At 43.6% G+C, this 21649-nt stretch overlaps 1 protein-coding gene across 1 annotated transcript in view; it reads right to left on the reverse strand.

Annotated features, from left to right (window-relative positions):
• Nucleotides 1-2553: 2553 nt before the first annotated feature.
• Nucleotides 2554-21649, reverse strand: part of cnstb (consortin, connexin sorting protein b) — a 34769-nt gene continuing 15673 nt past the window's right edge. Inside the window, exons 3-10 of the mRNA XM_060917453.1 lie at nt 21291-21388; nt 19221-19251; nt 10680-10766; nt 9933-10050; nt 9431-9452; nt 9053-9286; nt 4001-4142; nt 2554-3918 (exon numbers count right to left, since the gene is read on the reverse strand). Coding sequence (XP_060773436.1) covers nt 3707-3918; nt 4001-4142; nt 9053-9286; nt 9431-9452; nt 9933-10050; nt 10680-10766; nt 19221-19251; nt 21291-21388 — 944 coding nt within the window. The 3' untranslated portion in view covers nt 2554-3706. The remainder of the gene's footprint in view (nt 3919-4000; nt 4143-9052; nt 9287-9430; nt 9453-9932; nt 10051-10679; nt 10767-19220; nt 19252-21290; nt 21389-21649) is intronic.

The raw sequence follows: 21649 nt of genomic DNA on the forward strand, positions 1-21649 counted from the left end.
GACTTGCTCAAAGAGCGTGATGAAAGCCTCGGGGTCATCCTGCGGGTCCATCTTTGTCAGGGTGAGGGGGGACGGGCCCGCGGTGGGAGCGTCGGTAGTCCCCGCTGACACGAGGAGGTGCTGGAACACCTGTCGATCCTCTTGCTGGGCCAACACTAGGGCCTCGAAACGCTGCTCCTGCTCCTTATGGAGCGTGACTAGCACCTGGTGCTGGCTTTGCTGGGCCGTGGCGAGGGCGTGGACCAGGTCGGCAAACGGGGAAGACTCCATGGGGCGGTTCGGCGTCTGTGCTCCAGGTCCCAGGTTTCGGTACCACTGTAGTGGTTCGTGTAGAAGGGTGGAGCACAGAAGACGGCAGGATAGAGTTCGGGTTGATAGAGCGTTTTATTGCTACACTTTTCAGTCTAACAACTATATGAACTTTACAGACACACACACACACACTCGGCGTCTGGTTCGGGGAGAGCTCCTCTGCTCTCAGCTCTCCCTCTTTAAGTAGGGCGCGGTCACTGGGAAGACACACACAAACACAGGTTAATTGACATCAGACGTAGTGATTCTGCCACTTACCTTCCCTGACTCCACCCTCCTGTCACAGACCGGCGCTTGACCATGCCCCCGCTGCCACAATATGATAACCTGGTCATTCAGTACATTCAGGATGTCAGTTGATTTTATTTTATTGCCCCATAACATTGTTGAGCCTCAACCTGACCAACTGAAGCAACCGCAGATCATAACACTGTCTCCATAGACTTGTACAGTGGCCACGATGCATGATGGGTGCGTCACTTCATTTACTTCTGTTTGACCCTGACACACCCATCACTCAGGCAAATCTAGATTCATCAGACCACATGACCTTTTTCCATTGCTCTAGGGTTCAATCTTTATGCTCCCTAGCCAATTGAAGCCTTTTCTTCCAATTAGCCTCACTAATTGGTTTTCTTATGGCCATACAGCTGTTTAGTCCCAATCCCGTGAGTTCTCATTGCATTGTGTGTATGGAAATGATTTTACTTTCATTATTAAATATAACCATGAGTTCTACTGATGATTTTTTTTCACGATTCGACTTCACCAAGCATTAAATGATTTCTGATCATGCTCAATCAATATTTTTTTTTGACCACATTTTTTCCATGAAGTTGACAGTTCACCACTATCCTTCCAGGTTTTAATAATGTGTTGTTCTTAACCCAATTCCAGTCATTTCAGAAATATCCTTCGTTGTTTTCTTTGCTTGATGCAGGTCAATAATTTGACCCTTCTGAAACACAGTAACCTCTTTTCCATGAGTAGGAGATACGTCTTCCGACATGTTTAAGAAATAAGAAACTACTCACTGCATCAGTTTGAGTTAAAAGAATTGTTGCCAGCTGAAACAGATTTATTACTGCAGTAATTATCCAATCAAAGGCTCTTTTGTTTTGGTCAGGCAATGTATTTTTCATTGGCATAAACCTGAGTCAAAATAGCTTTCACTTCTATGTTGCCTTTCACTCATTATTGAAGCTCTGTGAGCTTTGCCTTTTACTGAGATTTGTGGGTGTCACCTAATGCAATGCAAATCAGCTGTGCATATATACCTGGTATTTTATGGGTAATTGGCATTCGTTAACACATGAATATGAAGAAAATAAGCATTTCTGAAGCTTTTGTAAATCTAGCAGAGATTTTAGTTGGGTTTGGCTTACACAAAACATTTACAGAGAACTTTACTATAAGGTTGAGTTGGGGGAAACGGCCATTTTATCAGCACAATTTGTCAGCCACCCTCTACCCTTGGTGGTGGATGGTTCTCAGCACAGCAGTGACACAAACGTGGTAGCGTGCATCAGACGCAACACAGTGCATGCTTGCTGGCCACTGTATTAGACATACCTACAGTATGTAGTGCAGTTAAAGTCTGTAGCTCATCATTTCCCCCCACGCACATCTGCCCTTACTCACTGTTAGGCCAAGTTTACATTAGACCGTATCTGTCTCGTTTTCTTCGTGGATGCACTGTCTCTTTACATTAAACCGCCTGGAAACGGGAATCCGCCAGGGTCCACGTATTCAATCTAGATTGTGTCAGCTCCGGTGCTGTGTAAACATTGAGATACGCGGATACGCTGAGCTGAGCTCTAGCTGGCGTCATCATTGGACAACGTCACTGTGACATCCACCTTCCTGATTCGCTGGCGTTGGTCATGTGACGCGACTGCTGAAAAACGGCGCGGACTTCCGCCTTGTATCACCTTTCATTAAAGAGTATAAAAGTATGAAAATACTGCAAATACTGATGCAAATACTGCCCATTGTGTAGTTATGATTGTCTTTAGGCTTGCCATCCTTCCACTTGCAAGTGGTAAGTGATATGCGCTGGGATCACACACACAGCGGCTCAGTCCCGAAAACACTGCTTGTGCACTTCACTCGCGCGCTGTGTGAGCTGCGCAGGGCCGGAGTGCGCACCCTCCAGAGGGCACTCGCTGTTCAGGGCGGAGTGATTTGGAGCGCAGGATGCCTGCGGAGCCGAGCGTATCCGTGTATTGGTGTTGCTGTGTGCACGCAAATCGTGTATTGGTGTTGCTGTGTGCACACTAATCGTTTTAAAAACGTTAATCTGATGATCCGCTGATACGGTCTAATGTAAACATGGGCTTAGTTTCTGCTCACATGTGCTATCACTAGATACGTATATCTGGTTTGAGCACTGTTTAACAGCTGTGATACTCTAGAGGAAAGAAGTAGAAAAGATCACCCTCCCCCCAAGAACAGAGGACAATTTGAATCACTATGTTATATGTTGGATTTTATACATAATGTTTGCACTTTATGGGTATCAGTGATTTCAGTTTTGCCTGTATTTATATTCATATTTGTATGTATTTAGCATGAAGGATTATATACATTTATACAGTTCACTTTATGTCTGTGTGAATGAGGGCACACTTAATGAAAGCATCTTTTTCAGACAGACTTTTAAGAATGTGACAGCGAATATACATAGCTCAAGTCCAGAATATGAAAAAAAAATACAAAGATACATTTCAGTGTTTGACACAAATGAATCTAGCCATAATTATGTACAAATTATCAAACAGATTCTCTAAACAGTAAAGCCAGAACACATAAGACTGTTTTTCATCTGGACCTGTGCTGGTGGTTCTCTGTTGTAGCAAATCAAACCTTATTCTTACACATCATGTGTAAACCTGAAGGAAAATTATCCATTTGTTGTATCTATACAAGTAGATGTACTGTTTAGCACAGTGAAATTTCCAGATGTGTGCAGCTGTAAATAATAAAATATTGTGAGCATGAAATATTGTCTGAATACAAAACAAGGTTAAGATTTATAAGCAAGCAAATTCCATAGTGATAAAATTGTCAAGTTGTGCACTAAAAAATTTGCCAATACATAATTAAGGAATGTTGTTTCTTTCTAAAAACCAATAGAAATAAAATAGAACTGGTGAAGCAAGCTGTCAGTGCATAGGATTAGTTAATCGGATGTGACTATAATGTGAATTCTACACAATATATAGTATATAGTGTGAATATATCTGAGTACAACATATATTTGTGTATAGTGGAAGCTCAGTCCATTTTGTCTGTGCATATCACACCATAAAGAGGTATCCATTGTTTCTGCTGTTTGAGAATGAAAACAGACCAGATGAAGGAAAAACAGAAGTGTGTTATCAGTCCAACAGGGCTATGATGCTGCTGGAATGAACCAGTATGTGAAAGTGTCCACTACTTGGTGTACAAATCCAAAATAAAAGTCCATGTTGTGTGAGAAATCAGTGCAGATATTAGAATAAGCTCCACCCAGGAAGCAGTAGAGCATGGTACTGCCCATACTGATGATCACCGTTACCAGGCACAGGAGAAGGAAGAACAAACAGGAGTCTTCACTCACTTCATCTGTACATTAATTATAATACAAATATTACATACTAGGATGTACATCACACCAAGTATAAGTGTCTACACAAGAAAGTCATACCGTTGTCCAGTAAGGTATCCGTTTCACTGAAGCGGACTTTCAATTTGGAGGAGCTTCTGGGTGGAGAAGGATTGACATAACTAGATTCTTCTGGATATGCTCTCTTCTTCAGGATGGAGATGAGACCATTGGAAGGAAAGGTCTACAATAAACAAAAAAGCAGATACCCATTAAATATCATACATCCCTCAACCTGTGTTGCACAGGTTTGTTTAACGACCAGATCAGGATCACATAGATTAGAAAAGCTCGGCAAAATGGTTGAGTCATCAAATACACTTTTCTTTACTGAGGTAATGAAAAAGTATCACCACACGGGGTCAGTATGAACAGCATTTTATATTTATCATCTTAGCCTACACCTCCTGGAGCAGACATGTTTATACATTTTAGCACCATGGATTGCAATAAACATCAAATGCTGTCTGAATGCACAGTCCAAAGTAGGACTAGACTCGCTGAAAAGTCATAGAACTATTACTTCACACACTTGTTCGCACACTATTTTAGTAGATGTACAGTAGATATAAAAAAGTGTACACACCCTGTTAAAATTATTTTTTTTTTACATCAGAAAAAAAACTAAGAGGCCACGATAAATAATTTCAAAACTTTTCTCACCTTTAATGTGACCTATAATCTGTACAATTCAGTTGAAAAACAAATCTGCTAGGGGGAAAAAAATAAATAAAAACTGTACAATAAGCTGGTTGCATAAGTGTGCACACCCTTAAACTAATACTTTGTTGAAGACACCTTAGCCCTGCTAATAGACTGAGATAACGATACAGTGATTATACAAGTTGCATGTGAACAAGCCCTATAATGAGTCTTAGTTCCCAAGGCTCAGGGGATTTCACATAGAGTTTCTTCAGAGCCGTTACAAAAATCAACATCTCTCACAGACCTATCCAGCTGCTGTCATAAAAATCAAAGTGAGGTTCACCCCAAACAGCACGTGTACCATGTACATACACCGGGTATAGTGAGTACAGGGATACCCTATTAATGAATACGAGCAGTAGCTGGACAGCCAACATGTGTTTACGCAGTAAGCCTGCTACAGCATCTTATTTTGGCTTGTGAACATGTGTTAACGATACCATAAACATAAAAGGATGGTGCACAGCCTTTACATGTAGTCTACAGTGCAATCCAGGAAGACTATGTTATTATGTCAATGCACGAAGTTCCCACGCCCTGTTAAACTCCAACAGGACTCACCCAGCTTGCTTTTAAAAAACCTAAGTTATAAGACCTATCATTAAATATAAATTTATACCATAAACTCTTCAGCTCAATCCCACATACAGTGCCTTGAAAAAGTATTCATACCCCTTGAACTTTCACATTTTTCTACCTTACAGACCACAAACTTAAATGTTTTTTATTGAGACTTTATGTGATAGACCAACACAGAGTAGCACATAATTGTGAAGTGAAACGAAAATGATAAATGGTCTTCAAAATTTTAAACAAATAAAAATCTGAAAAATGTGGTGTGCATTAGTATTCAGCCCCCTGTACTCAGATATCTCTAAATACAATCCAGTGCAATAAATTGCCTTCAGAAGTCATCTAATTAGTTAATAGAGTCCTACTGTGTGTAATTTACTCTCAGCATAAATACACTTGTTTTGTGAAGGCCTCAGTGGTTTGTTAGAGAACACTGAAGAACAAACAGCATCATGAAGACCAAAGAACTCACCAGACAGGTCAGGGATAAAGTTCTGGAGAAGTTTAAAAGCAGGGTTAGGTTATAAAGAAATCCCAAGCTCTGAACATCTCAAGAAGCACTATTCAATCCATCATTCAAAAATGGAAAAAGTATGGCACAACTGCAGACCTACCAAGACATGGCCGTCCACCTAAACTGACAGAGCGAGCAAGGAGAGCACTGGTCAGAGAAGCAGCCAAGAGGCCCATGATCACTCTGGAGGAGCTGCAGAAATCCACAGCTCAGGTGGGAGAATCTGTGCACAGGACAACTATAAGTCGTACACTCCACAAATCTGGCCTTTTTGGAAGAGTGGCAAGAAGAAAGCTATTGTTGAAAGACAGGCATAAGAAGTCCCGTTTGCAGTTTGCCAGAAGCCATGTAGGGGACACAGCAAACATGTGGAAGAAGGTGCTTTGGTCAGATGAGACCAAAGTTGAACTTTTTGGCCTAAATGCAAAGCGCTATGTGTGGCAGAAAACTAACACCATCCCCACTGTGAAACATGGTGGTGGCAGCATCATGCTATGGGGATGCTTTTCTTCAGCAGGGACAGGGAAGCTGGTCAGAGTTGATGGAAAGATGGATGGAGCTAAATACAGGGCAATCCTGGAAGAAAACCTGTTGGAGGCTGCAAAAGACTTGAGACTGGGAAGGAGATTCACCTTCCAGCAAGACAATGACCCTAAACATACAGCCAGAGCTACAATGGAATAGTTTAGATCAAGGAATATTCATGTGTTAGAATGACCCAGTCAAAGTTCAGACCTAAATCCCATTGAGCATCTGTGGCAAGACTTGAAAATTGCTGTTCACAGACACTCTCCATCCAATCTGGCTGAGCTTGAGCTATTTTGCAAAGAAGAATGGGCAAAAATTTCAGTGTCTAGATGTGCAAAGCTGGTAGAGACATACCACAAAAGACTTGCAGCTGTAATTGCAGCAAAAGGTGGCTCTACAAAGTATTGACGCAGGGGGGCTGAATACTAATGCACATCACATTTCAGATTTTTATTTGTTTAAAATTTTGAAGACCATTTATCATTTTCGTTTCACTTCACAATTATGTGCTACTCTGTGTTGGTCTATCACATAAAATCTCAATAAAAAACATTTAAGTTTGTGGTTGTAAGGTGGAAAAATGTGAAAAAGTAAGGTGGAAAAATGTGAAAAAATGTGAAAAGTATGAATACTTTTTCAAGGCATTGTAACAATTTATTTTGTTTATTTTTTAAAAAACATTATGAATTAAATAAAAAAAATGGCAGACATCTCAGTATCTGCAATACTAAAACTATTTTTTTGGACGGGGGGGGTGCCCCCTTAAATCCGTGCCAGGCACATCTTCAGAGGTCTTGTGGAATCTTTTGGGGTTTTTTTTAGAGGGCAACTCAGTCAGAAATTTCTGACAACAAACATGGTGATGTTGGATGGGGTTTAAATACTGTACCTGTTAAAAAAAAACAAAATTGGAGGCAACATTGTAGACATCATATCGGTGTTTAAAATTTCTTACTAAATTGCATAAATCTCTTCTTTAACAACTTCCAGCATTTTTAAAATTGTTTTGTCTTGTCTTGCTTGAACTATTAGCTACACTGCCCCCACAATTTCTGGTGGTACTGCTCCATTTTGATCATATCTGTAAGCTTTCAGAAAACATGCACAAATACGGACGAAATGAATGCAGAGTAAAGACACAAGGCTCATTCCATATCCGTGTACTTATTTAATGTTGAGCATAAATGAGTGTAACTGGGAAATGAAAACTTAACCAACTATGTTGTGTATGCTTTATTGTACAGTTTATGGAAAATTAAAGGTTTAAATGTTTATTATGAGTCAGCCACTTCTGTTTCATGGTGAAAGATGTGTGCTTACTGAAAAAAGTGTCACTTTTTGTTTAAAGAATGTGGTTCATCACCCTAGTCTTTTTTATTTATACTATATTTGCTTGTATTCTTCAGTGTGAGCACATAAGACAGTTGCATATGCATAAGCAGGCTATACCATTTGAAACAAAGCTGATGTTTTTCTGTTCAGTCCAAAAGAGTGAGTATTTGCTGCTTTTCTCCTAAGGGTTTGTGGTTATACAAGAGGCCCACACCCAGCCGATCGGCAAGTCATTACTTTCCCTCAACAAGTTTTCCACAAATTCCTGCAGCTGGCTGTTGTAACTCCTGCTGGTGACATGATACTATTTTGTTTTTAAAGACCCACTGCACTGACCAATGGAGCCAGATAATTGGAAGCAGATGCTTTGAGGCTTGGTCACTGATTACTGAACTGCAGAGCTATTTGCATCTTTACCCAGGCCACTAAAAGTCTAAAATCCCAAATATTATGATACCTAGACTTACTGTGACATCAGGACAAATATACAGTACCATGCAAAAGTCTTTGGCAAATGTAAAGAAATGCTGTAGACCAAAAATGGCTTAAAAATAATGGAATTTTTCAACATAAAAAAAATACTATAAACAGCAGTAACCTGTTATCGATGAAATAAAGTCAATATTTCATGTGAGATGACCCTTTGCTCTGAAAAAAAAAATGTAGTCTCAGGTACAATGAGTGCAGTTTTATAGGGAAATATAAGAAGCTGTAGGTTTTACTGAGCATCTTACAGAACCAGCCACAGTTCTTCTGGACACTGACTGTCATACTTGCTTCTTAATTTTGCAGCAAAACCCAGCAGCCTTCATTATGTTTTCTTTTTTAATCTCAAAAGTGCTCTTATGTAATATGCTGCTCAGGTACAAACTTTTTTTCTGTAACATTTAATTTTGTGCTGGAAAACAAACATTTGGAACTCTAAAATGTTTTTGTACTGATTCAATAATGTAGAAGTCTCATCTCATCATCTCTAGACGCTTTATCCTGTTCTACAGAGTCGCAGGCAAGCTGGAGCCTATCCCAGCTGACTACGGGCGAAAGGCGGGGTACACCCTGGACAAGTCGCCAGGTCATCGCAGGGCTGACACGGAGACAAACAACCACTCACATTCACACCTACGGTCAATTTAGAGCCACCAATTAGCCTAATTGTATGAAAAAAAATAGGGTGCCTAAGACTTTTGCACAGAACTGTATATTGATTCATAATGGAACTGCACTACAGCAATGCATTCGGGCCAGTTTGACAAATAAAATCAAGTCGTCCATATACTGAATAAAATAAAATTTCAAAAAGTACTCACTTGAAGGTTATATTTTTTAGACTGAAAAGCTAACAAATCGTTGATATACAAACTTTTAAAACTTCTGTCTAGTACAGATCCTGTGTGTATAGGTTAATGATCTCAACACAACATACCATATAAGAGTCCTCTTACCTCCTCAACTTCAATGAGTTCAGTCAGTTCTTCCCCAGATAACTGCTGTCTTCTGGCCACCTCCTCCTGTACCACCTCCTTCAAACTTTCAGCCTCCAGAGCCTCCTCTCTGTCCTCTTCTTCATCCTCATTTTCCTCTTCTGGGTCACTCTGTAGCAGTTCTGTCCACTCCTTCATTTTAAAAGGAGTTCCTGTACTTGTTTGTTGAACTGTAATGCTCTCCTTGGTTACCTGCTTTTTGAGCGTCAAATCAGCCATGTTTTACATATTATACATAAACCACAACCTCAGATCCCACAGCCTCATGCCCAGCCCTATTTTTCAGACATTCTGGCTTCATTTGTGAAAAAAAAAAGACAGGAGCTCTTTATATCTTACCTTTTCCACACTGCGATTAGGTCTGGGGAGAACGAACAGGCATGTTATCTGCACTATCAGTAATTATATTGAACTTATATTGCAGTACTGTAATAAATAACTTTATATGAAGCTCTGAAGTCAGAATGTGTTGTAGGTGTGGTAGATCTGGAGTACAAGACAAACTACAAAAACACTCCTAAAAAACTAGAAATTTATACTAAAGGAAAAGCCAAAAATCATAAATTCAGGAATGCATTCTGAATAAGGTGTGGTTTCTTGTCTCGACAAGACAGAGGTGTCTCATTAATAATGCTTAGTGAAATGAGGTTTTTCATTCAGATATACATAACTAGGGATACAGAACAGATTAAAAAATAAACAGATTCTTTCAGCTTTTTTCAAATAAATCTTAGGCACAAAACTACCCTCTTTGCCTGTTTGGGATGAAAATGCATCTGGTCTCTGGAACTATGTATACATTGCATATAAAATCAAGTTTTTGACTCGCGTGATTGTATACCTCTGGTGTGTTCGGCAGATGTGATTCAGAGAGTTCATGCACTTTGTTTCAGTCTCAGTACAGTGGATCTTCACAGAAGAACACTTTTTGGCTTGAGAGACAATCTTCCATCGGGATTCTGCATGCACAATGGCAAGGCACACACACGGATAGTCACAAACTATGACTCCACTTTTACACCCAACAATGTCTACAATCATTAATATAGTTGGCATTTGCAATACTGATATTATAAAGGATTTGCAGCATACTAATGAGCTCTGAACATCCTTGCATAAGAGTTAGATGTGGATGTTTGATAATCAACAAACATTTCTGGTCAAAATTGTGCATCTCACATCAGGAACATTTTTATAGCAAATCCAAATAGCGATGTTTTATAATGTGTAAGCTGGGCTCGAAAATCTTTTTGCTTAAAAGTTTTTAAAAGTGACAAGCTAACCAAAGCATTCCGTAGTATTGCCATCATGTTGTCGAGTTAATCCAACAAAAAGCAGAGAAGCCACTTACTGTACATACTGCTGAGGAAAAGCAGAAACTTCACTAAAATCTCAAAGCAGTTTTGTGTATTAGAACAGTGGGAAAGATAACTCCTACCTGGAGCAGTGTTTAAGTGCTATAATATTACTGGAGAGCAATTTTAAGTCTCCAGTGCTCCACGTTCAGGTTTTGAGTTAATGATTCTGCAAAGAGTGTGCTAATATGCTAGCTTTGAAGCCTTTTTTAAAAAACCTCTTGGTCACTTACCCCAGTCCTTCTGCATAGAGGCCAAGTTTGAAAGCAGTCTCTCGTGGTATAGCATCTCCAAATGAAGGAACTGAACTGCCCACTGATCTGGCAGAGTCAGCAAGTTAAAGGTAACTCTAGTAGTGATGTTCAGAGTATGTAGTTACCATAGGGGGAAAAAAAACTAGATTTTGAAAAAACCTACACTACCGTTCAAAAGTTTGGGGTCACCCAGACAATTTTGTGTTTTCCATGAAAAGTCACACTTATTTACCACCATAAGTTGTAAAATGAATAGAAAATATAATCAAGACATTTTTCTGGCCATTTTGAACATTTAATCAACCCCACACATGTGATGCTCCAGAAACTCAATCTGCTCAAAGGAAGGTCAGTTTTATAGCTTCTCTAAAGAGCTAAACTGTTTTCAGCTGTGCTAACATGATTGTACAAGGGTTTTCTAATCATCCATTAGCCTTCTGAGGCAATGAGCAAACACATTGTACCATTAGAACACTGGAGTGATAGTTGCTGGAAATGGGCCTCTATACACCTATGTAGATATTACACCAAAAACCAGACATTTGCAGCTAGAATGGAGCACTTGCATGTGACATCACAGCTGATCCAGATTGTGACAGACGCCATCTTGTCGGTCAAACGCCATATTCCGCCTTCTACTTCTGGTTCTACTTCTGCTTTTACTTCTACCTTTTCTTCTGGAAAACCCTACTATATACAATTCTACTACAACGGCTGCGGCTACAAGGTCTCCCTACCTGTGTACGTTTTTTATGTTTTTTGTGTGTATTTTTGCGTGTTGTTCGTCTGTACTGGACTTCAATATCCACTACAACCGTATGGACTTACTGGACATTGGTTTCCAGCAGAAAATGACGGTTTGTAGCGATTTCCATCGCATGCACAACATTCCGGAAGAGACAGCGAGACCAGCGGGGTCTCCGTGGATTGTTATCGGAAGCAAAGTGAAGGAGGTGGCGCCGGGAGTGGAAGCAAAAGCGAGGCTGCAGGCAGAGCCGGCCTGTTGACTAAGCTCAGAAAACAGCCACTCAAACCTCCACTGCTAAGCCTCTACTTCTCCAACGCCAGATCCATGTAAACAAGACGGACGATTTGGAATTACAGCTGGAATTACCTTATTCTATTCTATAATCGGCTGGTCAGTGCTATACTCAATACTTAAGTGACTTACCCATCCAATGAGGATTCTTGTTTACAAGATGCCACATCTGAGTCGCTGACAAATCCTGAATTTCTGTAAAGATAACTGTCCAGAGATTTATAGGCACGCAGTGCTTCACCACTGAACAGCGAGGGAAAGTTAATGAGGTAATTATACATGTCCGGGTATTCCGCTGGCAGTTCAAAATCCGGTCGTGAAAACTCCGTCCGGTAAGCCATAAGGGTCACTAATCTGTAGATCGTTTATTTTAGACATATATCTAGTTATCTGTTCATTAGAAAAATGAGCCGTGTAGTCCGTCGGTTGAAATTGATCCATTCTGTACACGAGTGCAGCAGTATTCAGCGGTGTTTTTGACCGACAAGATGGCGGTTGTGTACTTTCCGGTCACGTGACTGCAAGATCTCTATAGTCATTTACCACATTAGCAATGTATAGAGTGTATTTCTGATTAGTTTAAAGTGATCTTCATTGAAAAGAACAGTGCTTTTCTTTCAAAAATAAGGAAATTTCAAAGTGACCCCAAGCTTTTGAACGGTAGTGTAGGTGATACCATATTTAAAAAAAAAACCCTAAATTTATCACCTTTAGAGACATGCCAAAAAAAGCCCCACCCCTCATTAAGTTTCTTCCAGCCTGATTGCTATGACAACAATCACTGAAAAGAGGAACTGAGCCCTACAAATTGCTGTCTACAAACAGGAACAAAAAACCTCTCGTTTTTGCTATAGTTGGGCCAGAACTTTACATACACTCATCATGAGCATGAATGTCATGGTAATTTTGGGCTGTTAATGATTTCCTTGAACTGTTCTTTTTCCAGGGTGGAATGATTGTACAGCATACACCTTTAATGACTTCAAAAAACAAGAATTGAGTGCACACATTTCAATTTACATTGGATTTTCTTTAATCTACACAGGGTCAAAAGGGACAGGGTCACCCTCTCAGTCCATGGTGATGTAAAACTCGCTTCACTGTAGACAGTGATGCTGGTGTTCCAGCAGTTTCCAGTTCATGGCAGGCTTGAGCCTTGGTGGTTCCTGGGTTGTTCCTGAACATCCTAACCAATTTCCTTTAATCTGAGGGTGACACTTTTGGTCTTCTTTGCCAGACCTGGTGACACATCCGAATAACTTGTACTTATGTACAATTGTTTGAACTGTGTTAGGACTGGGGACTGTCTTGGCCTCTAGAGGCCACTGTTATATTTTTCTTGTCATGTTCGTTTTGGCCTCTAGAGGCCACCACTGCTTCTGTGTTCTGTGTTTGTTTTGACTACCATGTGCCTTTTGTTTTTCTTGTGCCTTGTGCCCCATCTAGTCCTCATTATCATCACCTGTGTTCAATTTATTTTGTGTATTTATACCCCCTCTGTTTGGTCCCTAGTCACGGAGTCTTTATGCTATGCTGTCTAGTGCTAGTTTCCTCTGTCCCATGTACCTTGCCTGTGCCCTTGTGTTTTTGATATTTTTTTGCTTTCTTTGGACTTTGTACTTTTTGGATCTTCTGAGCGTTCTGCATTTTTGCCTTTCCTTTTTTTTTGGACTTTGAACTGTTGGATATTTTATTTTTTCCTTTATCTTCTGAGCGTTGGATTTTACTTGTGTTATTTTTTACTTTGGATTTTTGGATTTTTTTGCATTTGTAAATAAACTGCTTTTTCCTATTCTACTTTCGCCTCACGCCTCTGCACTTGAGTCATTCCCCTGGTGGCCTAGACACCAGCGACCTGGGTTCGAATCCCAGCAAAACGCTAACAGAAAGACTCCGTCATGACCGACTCAGCTGCTTCAACTGTCTACCCGGCCAACCTTCAGGGAATTATGGCAGCTTTGACACGCTTCGGAGCGACCATGGACGAACGCTTGCAAGCTAACGTGAGGCCCTTGCTCGCCACGAGGTACTGCTTCAGCAGATTGGGAAAACCCTGGCACAGCTGACTCCTCTGCCCGCATCTCCTCATCCTGATCCGGCTCCTGCTCCACCATCTGCTCCCGTTCCAGTGCCTCCCGCCACGCTGCCTCCTTCACCTCGTGAACCCAGCCTTCCTGCACCACAGAGGTATGACGGCAAGCACGGTGAGTGCCGGGAGTTCCTTACCCAGTGCCAACTCACCTTTGAGCTCCAGCCTACCACCTACACTACGGATCGCCGCAAGATTGCCTTTGTGATAACCTTGTTAGCTGGTAAGGCACGAGCTTGGGCAACAGCTATCTGGCAGAGACAGGGATCCGAGTGCTCTGATTTCAAGCTGTTTATGGAGGAGATGCTTCACGTCTTTGATCAGGCAGACACCAGTAAAGACGCAGCCAGAAAGCTCATGTCCATCCTGCAAGGAGGAAGCGTTGCAGACTACGCCATCTCGTTCCGGACGCTCGCAGCAGTCAGTGGATGGAACGAGACTGCCCTGGTTTCAGCCTTTCACCATGGTCTGTCTGACCCCATCAAGGACGGTCTGGCCTCTATCGGATGTCCAAGTGACCTCGAAACACTGACTTCCCATGCCATTCGTCTTGACAACAGGATGAGAGAACGCCGCCAAGTCCTGAGCCTCCCTGGCCTCACTGCCTCAACATGGAGCCCATCTACCCCTTCCAGTGACTGTCCAGAGCCCATGCAAGTGGGCCGTACTCGTCTCTCCGCATCGGAGAGGGAGTGCAGAAGGAGGGACAAGTGCTGCATCTACTGTGGCAAGCCTGGCCATTTCCGAGCATCATGTCTCGAGCTCTCGGGAAAAGGACTGCCCCGTCCAGCCGAGGGAGGGTTGTGACAGGGCCTACCCTCTCTCCCGAACTCTCTGGCCAAGGAGTCTACATCCCGGTCTCCATCTCCTGGGGTGAGTCCGTCCACTCTTGTCAAGCCTTGTTAGACTCCGGGGTGGCTGGAAACTTTATGGATGTTCACTTTGCCCAAAGTATCAATGTCCTGACTGCACCTCTTGAAGTCCCACTGTCTGTGTCTGCCCTGGATGGCCAAGCCTTAGGTGACGGAAGAGTCACCCAAGTAACTTCTCCAGTCTTCCTCCAGTCTCAAGGTCACAAGGAAGAAATATCCCTGCACCTGATTCCTTCACCAGAGTTCCCAGTTATTCTAGGTCTTCCTTGGCTTGCCCGCCACAACCCTCGTATAGACTGGGTCACTAGCCAGGTTGTGGAGTGGGGTCCTGCTTGCTATGCCTCTTGTCTGCTCTCTAGCTCTCCTGTGTCTCCTGCCGAGCCTCCTGATCTCACTGAGTTATCTCAAGTTCCCACAGAGTACTGGGGTCTCAAAGAAGTTTTCAGCAAGAGCAGGGCCGCCGTTCTTCCTCCGCACTGTGCCTACGACTGTGCCATCGACTTGCTCCCTGGGCCCACCCCTCCTCGTGGCAGACTGTTTTCCCTCTCTCAGCCAGAACACAAGGCCATGGAGGAGTACATCAAGGACGCCTTGGCCTCTGGGTTCATTCGACCCTCCACCTCACCCGCCGGTGCCGGCTTCTTCTTTGTCGGCAAGAAGGATGGGGGCTCCGGCCATGTATTGATTACAGGGGCCTGAACAAGATCACTGTGTGCAACCGATATCCCCTTCCGCTGATGTCCACAGTGTTCGATCTGCTCCAAGGCACCACTGTCTTCACCAAGTTGGACTTACGGAATGCATACCACCTCATCTGCATCCGACAGGGAGATGAGTGGAAGACTGCCTTTAACACCCCGTCAGGGCACTACGAGTACCAAGTTATGCCCTTCGGACTCACCAATGCGCCAGCTGTGTTTCAGGCCCTTATCAACGACGTCTTGAGGGACATGATCAATCAGTATGTTTTCGTCTACCTCGACGACATTCTTATATTTTCTAAGACCTTGCAGGAGCATCGCCACCATGTCCGCCAGGTTCTCCAGAGGTTGCTACAGAACAATCTGTTTGCTAAGGCCCAGAAATGCGAGTTTCATGTCCCCGAGGTCTCCTTCCTGGGATTTATTGTACAGACGGGACAACTCCAAATGGACCCAGCCAAGACCCTGGCCATCCGGGACTTGCCCACTCCCAAGTCCATTAAGGAGGTTCAGCGGTTCTTAGGATTCGCTAACTTCTACTGCAAGTTCATCAGGAACTTCAGTTCTGTAGCAGCACCTATGTCGGATCTCACCAAAAGGACTGGTGGATCTTATGTCTGGTCTCCTCAGGCGGAAAAGGCGTTTAAGGACCTCAAACACCACTTCTGCACGGCACCTATTCTGGTCCTCCCGGACATTTCTCAACCATTCATCGTCGAGGTGGACGCCTCGGACAGTGGTGTTGGCGCGGTTCTCTCCCAACGCTCTGAGGGTAAGCTGCACCCCTGCGCATACTTCTCCCACCACCTGAGCCCTGCGGAGTCCCGGTATGATGTGGAGGATCGGGAACTGCTTGCGGTTAAACTGGCCCTTGAGGAGTGGAGGCACTGGCTGGAAGGAGCGCAACATCCATTCCTGGTTTGGACGGACCACAAGAACCTGGAGTACCTCCAGCAAGCCAAGAGGCTGAACCCACGACAGGCTAGGTGGGCCTTGTTTTTCAGCCAATTCAATTTCACCCTATCATACCGCCCGGGCTCTAAGAACACCAAACTGGACATGCTCTCCAGGCTGTTCTCGCCCAACAACAGGGAGAGTGAAGTTGGGCCTATTATCCCTGTGTCCCGGATTGTGGCCCCTGTCCGCTGGGGTATTGATGAGGCCGTCCGACAAGCTCAACGCCAGGACCCTGGTCCTGGGACGGGGCCACCGGGCCTCCTGTACGTCCCTCGTCAAGCCCAGGCCAAGGTTCTCCAGTGGGGTCACGCTTCCCCTCTCACCGCCCACCCGGGAGCTCGGAGGACCCTGGACTTCTTGAAAAGACGCTTCTGGTGGCCGAACATGGAGAAGGAAGTTAGGTCATTCGTCCTGTCCTGTGATATCTGCACCAGAACCAAGAATCCACGACAGCGTCCCCAGGGTCTCCTGCATCCTCTGCCTATTCCCCGGCGTCCCTGGTCCCATGTGGCGGTCGACTTCATCACGGGCCTACCAGACTCACAAGGTAACACTGTCATTTTGGTAATAGTCGACAGATTCTCTAAGGCCTGCCGCTTCATACCACTGTGCAAGCTCCCTTCTGCCCTTGACACAGCTAAATTAATATTTAATCATGTCTTCCGAGTCTTTGGTCTCCCACAGGACATCGTCTCAGACCAGGGGCCCCAGTTCTCCTCCCGAGTGTGGCACGGGTTTTGCAAGCTTATCGGAGCCACTGCCAGCCTCTCCTCTGGGTTCCACCCCAGTCCAATAGCCAGATGGAGAGGCTCAACCAGGACCTGGAAACCACCCTGCGAGGCCTGGCGATGGATAACCCGACATCGTGGAGCACCTGGCTGCCATGGGCAGAGTACGCCCACAACACCCTGCAGTCATCGGCCACCAAGCTGTCACCATTCCAGTGCCAATTCGGGTTCCAGCCACCTCTGTTCCCGGACCAGGAGGAGGACGCTGGGGTGCCTTTGGTCAACCAATATGTGAGACGGTGTCGCAAGACCTGGAGCAAGGTCAGGAGGACCCTCATCCAGACCTCCAGAACCAACCAGACTCAGGCCAACCGCCATAGAAGGCCTGCCCACGTTTTCCGCCCTGGGCAGCGGGTTTGGCTGTCCGCCAAGGACCTTCCACTGTGGGTGGAGAACCACAAGCTTGCTCCTCGCTACACTGGCCCCTTCAAAGTTGTGCGCAGGGTGAACCCTGTCTCCTATCGGCTCCAGTTACCACGAACGCTAAGGATCAACCCCACATTCCATGTTTCCCTGTTGCGGCCCGTATTGTCGTCCACGTATGCCACTGCCCCTAGGAATCCCCCGCCCCCCCCGCATCTTCCAGGGTCAGACTGTGTTCACTGTGCATCGCCTGCTTGACTCCCGCCGGGTCCGCGGTGGGCTCCAATATTTAGTGGACTGGGAGGGCTATGGCCCTGAGGAGCGGTGCTGGGTCCCAGCTCGGGACGTATTAGATAAAGAACTTTGTCGGGACTTCCATTCGGCCCATCCGGATCGCCCTGGGAACGTCAGGAGACGCTCCTGGGGGGGGGTCCTGTTAGGACTGGGGACTGTCTTGGCCTCTAGAGGCCGCTGTTATGGTTTTCTTGTCATGTTCGTTTTGGCCTCTAGAGCTCTAGAGGCCACCACTGCTTCTGTGTTCTGTGTTTGTTTTGACTACCATGTGCCTTTTGTTTTTCTTGTGCCTTGTGCCCCATCTAGTCCTCATTATCATCACCTGTGTTCAATTTATTTTGTGTATTTATACCCCCTCTGTTTGGTCCCTAGTCACGGAGTCTTTATGCTATGCTGTCTAGTGCTAGTTTCCTCTGTCCCATGTACCTTGCCTGTGCCCTTGTGTTTTTGATATTTTTTTGCTTTCTTTGGACTTTGTACTTTTTGGATCTTCTGAGCGTTCTGCATTTTTGCCTTTCCTTTTTTTTTGGACTTTGAACTGTTGGATATTTTATTTTTCCCTTTATCTTCTGAGCGTTGAATTTTACTTGTTATATTTTACTTTGGATTTTTGGATTTTTTTGCATTTGTAAATAAACTGTTTTTTCCTATTCTACTTTCGCCTCACGCCTCTGCACTTGAGTTATTCCCCTGGTGGCTTAGTGGGGGTTTGCTGGATCACTACACCAGTGACCTGGGTTCAGATCCCAGTAAAACCCTAACAAACTGATGATCTTGGAATCTGCAGTTGTTTAGAAATGGTTCCAAGAGACCTTCCCAACTTGTGTAAATCTACAATTCTCCTTCTTAGAGCTTCACTGAGGTCCTTGGACTTTTCCATGGTTCTGAATATTGGTTAATCCAATGAGTGCTGTCAAACAAATCTTTCTTACGCTGCCAAAGAGAAACTACCAGTTGTAGTTAATCATGATCGCTAATGAGAAGTTAATAGGCCTTGGCTTGGTCAAGTTAAAAGACATTGTAGAACCTTCAGCACCACTTATTAACAGATTTAAGTGAATGTATGTATATATTTGAGCCTGTATGTATAATTTTGACCCTGTGTGGAGTAGAGAAAATCCAAAATAAATTAAAACTTGTGCACTCAATTCTTCTTTTTTGAAGTCACTAAAGATGTATGCTGTACAATCATTCCACCCTGGAAAAAGAACATTTCAAGGAAATCATTAACAGCCCAAAATTACCATGACATTCAGGCTCATGATGAGTGTACAATATGTAAACTTCTGACCACAACTGTACATGGGACAGTAATCACCTCTGATTTTTGTGCATAATATTTTTGTATATAATATTGCCATTTACTTACTATTAATAAATGTCCTACCATATTTTTGCGCCATCATAAAAAGGATACAGTCCTCTTCAAGATAATAAGCTTCTGCTATCTATTAAAAAAAGTAAACTGTTAGAGGAATAAAGCCCTTTACTTTAACCCAGTTAGGTTTGTCTACAATGTTCCAACAATTGCAAATGTGGATATTAAAGCAAACGTATTACCTATATATACACACTCACTGGCCACTTTAATAGGAACTTGTTCTTGATTCTAATGGCCCTTTTCCACTACCCTTTTTCAGCTCACTTCAGCTCGCTTCAGCTCACTTCAGCCCGACACGGCTCGCGTTTCGACTACCAAAAACCAGCACGACTCAGCTTGCTTCAGCCCTGCTTAGCCCCTAAAACTCGCACCGTTTTGGAGTGGGGCTGAAGCGAGCCAAGCCGTGCCGAGTGAGGTTGGGGGCGTGAGCAGACACAGGTTCCTGTTCTTGGCTGCAGGAGTGGAACCCAGTGTGCTCTTCTGCTGTTGCACGCTGAGATGCTTTTCTGCTCACCACAGTTATAAAGAGTTGCTATGAGTTGCTATATCCTTCCTGGCAGCTCAAACCATTCTGGCCATTTTCCTCTGACCCCTCTTCTCCACAAGACATTTCCACCCACAGAACTGTCGTTCATGCAATGTTTTTTTTTGTTTTTCGCATCATTCTGTGTAAACTCTAGAGACTGTTGTTTGTGTGAAAACCCCAGGAGATCAGCAGTTTCTGAAATACTCAAACCAGTCGCACCAACACCCATGCCACAGTGAAAGTCACACTTTGAGTTCACAATTTTCCCATTCTGATGATTAAACTGAACATTAATTGAAGCTCTTGATTTGTATGGCCATGATTTTATGCATTGTGCTGCTGTCAAGGGATTGGCTGATAAGATAAATGCATAAAACAAAACATTTTCTTCAATCTTCATCATCTCTAGCCGCTTTATCCTGTTCTACAGGGTCGCAGGCAAGCTGGAGCCTATCCCAGCTGACTACGGGCGAAAGGCGGGGTACACCCTGGACAAGTCGCCAGGTCATCACATAGACACGGACAACCATTCACACCTACAGTCAATTTAGAGTCACCAGTTAACCTAACCTGCATGTCTTTGGACTGTGGGGGAAACCAGAGCACCCGGAGGAAACCCACGAGGACACGGGGAGAACATGCAAACTCCACGCAGAAAGGCCCTCGCCGGCCACGGGGCTCGAACCCGGACCTTCTTGCTGTGAGGCGACAGCGCTAACCACTACACCACCGTGCCGCCCCTTCTTCAATCTTCACTATATGTTCTGTGTAGTGCTCCCACTAGTAGTTACATGCTAGAATTCCATACTACACACTCCATTACAGAGCAGATTTGATAAGAAAATTAGCAAGAAACAAAGGATTATTGTCATATTTCATGTCTTGAATTCACTTGTGGGCGGCACGGTGGTGTAGTGGTTAGCGCTGTCGCCTCACAGCAAGAAGGTCCTAGGTTCGAGCCCCAGGGCCGGCGAGGGCCTTTCTGTGCGGAGTTTGCATGTTCTCCCCGTGTCCGCATGGGTTTCCTCTGGGTGCTCCGGTTTCCCCCACAGTCCAAAGACATGCAGGTTAGGTTAACTGATGACTCTAAATTGACCGTAGGTGTGAGTGTGAATGGTTGTCTGTGTCTATGTGTCAGCCCTGTGATGACCTGGCGACTTGTCCAGGGTGTACCCCGCCTTTCGCCCATAGTCAGCTGGGATAGGCTCCAGCTTGCCTGCGACCCTGTAGAAGGATAAAGCGGCTAGAGATAATGAGAATGAGAATTCACTTGTAATATCTTTAAAGAACAGCTTTCTTTTCTTTCAGGACTTGAACCCAATTCTTGTCAAGAGCTGCCATCCAAAACACATAGAAAACCTCCCATATGTGTAAGGTTTAGTGACAAAGATAACAAACTGAAAGAGTAATAATAGTAATATTTAAATATAATAATAATAATAATAATAAATCTATTATAAAACATAATTTAGTCCATTTCAACTTAATGTTCAATATTGGACTTTGTAGCACATACATATAGAACTATCTCCGCATCTGCCCTTTGACTGCATAATTATTTTACAGTTAATTAAACCCACCTGATGTAAAAAGTGAGGCAAAAGCATGTGATCGGTGTGTTCAACCAAAGAAGTCAGTGCAGCCAAAAACGCAGGACTGGGCCCTGGAGCACTATTACCTACAACACAATTATACTATCATCATTAATATTATTATATCATCAAGCCATCAAATGCCAAATATATTTTAAGTCATTTTTCAACCTGCTCTATCACACTAAATAGAAAATCTCATTGAGAAAACATACCATACATCATATTTCAGAAAATCTTTCCAATGACTGTGTTAGAAGTTTCTATACAGGTTAATGTTATATTCCAAATATATTGGAAACATAATATTGTAAGTAGCATACAATATTTTGTCATTTTGAGTTACC

Source organism: Neoarius graeffei, chromosome 3 (assembly GCF_027579695.1).
Source record: "Neoarius graeffei isolate fNeoGra1 chromosome 3, fNeoGra1.pri, whole genome shotgun sequence".
In the NCBI taxonomy this organism is placed as follows: domain Eukaryota; kingdom Metazoa; phylum Chordata; class Actinopteri; order Siluriformes; family Ariidae; genus Neoarius; species Neoarius graeffei.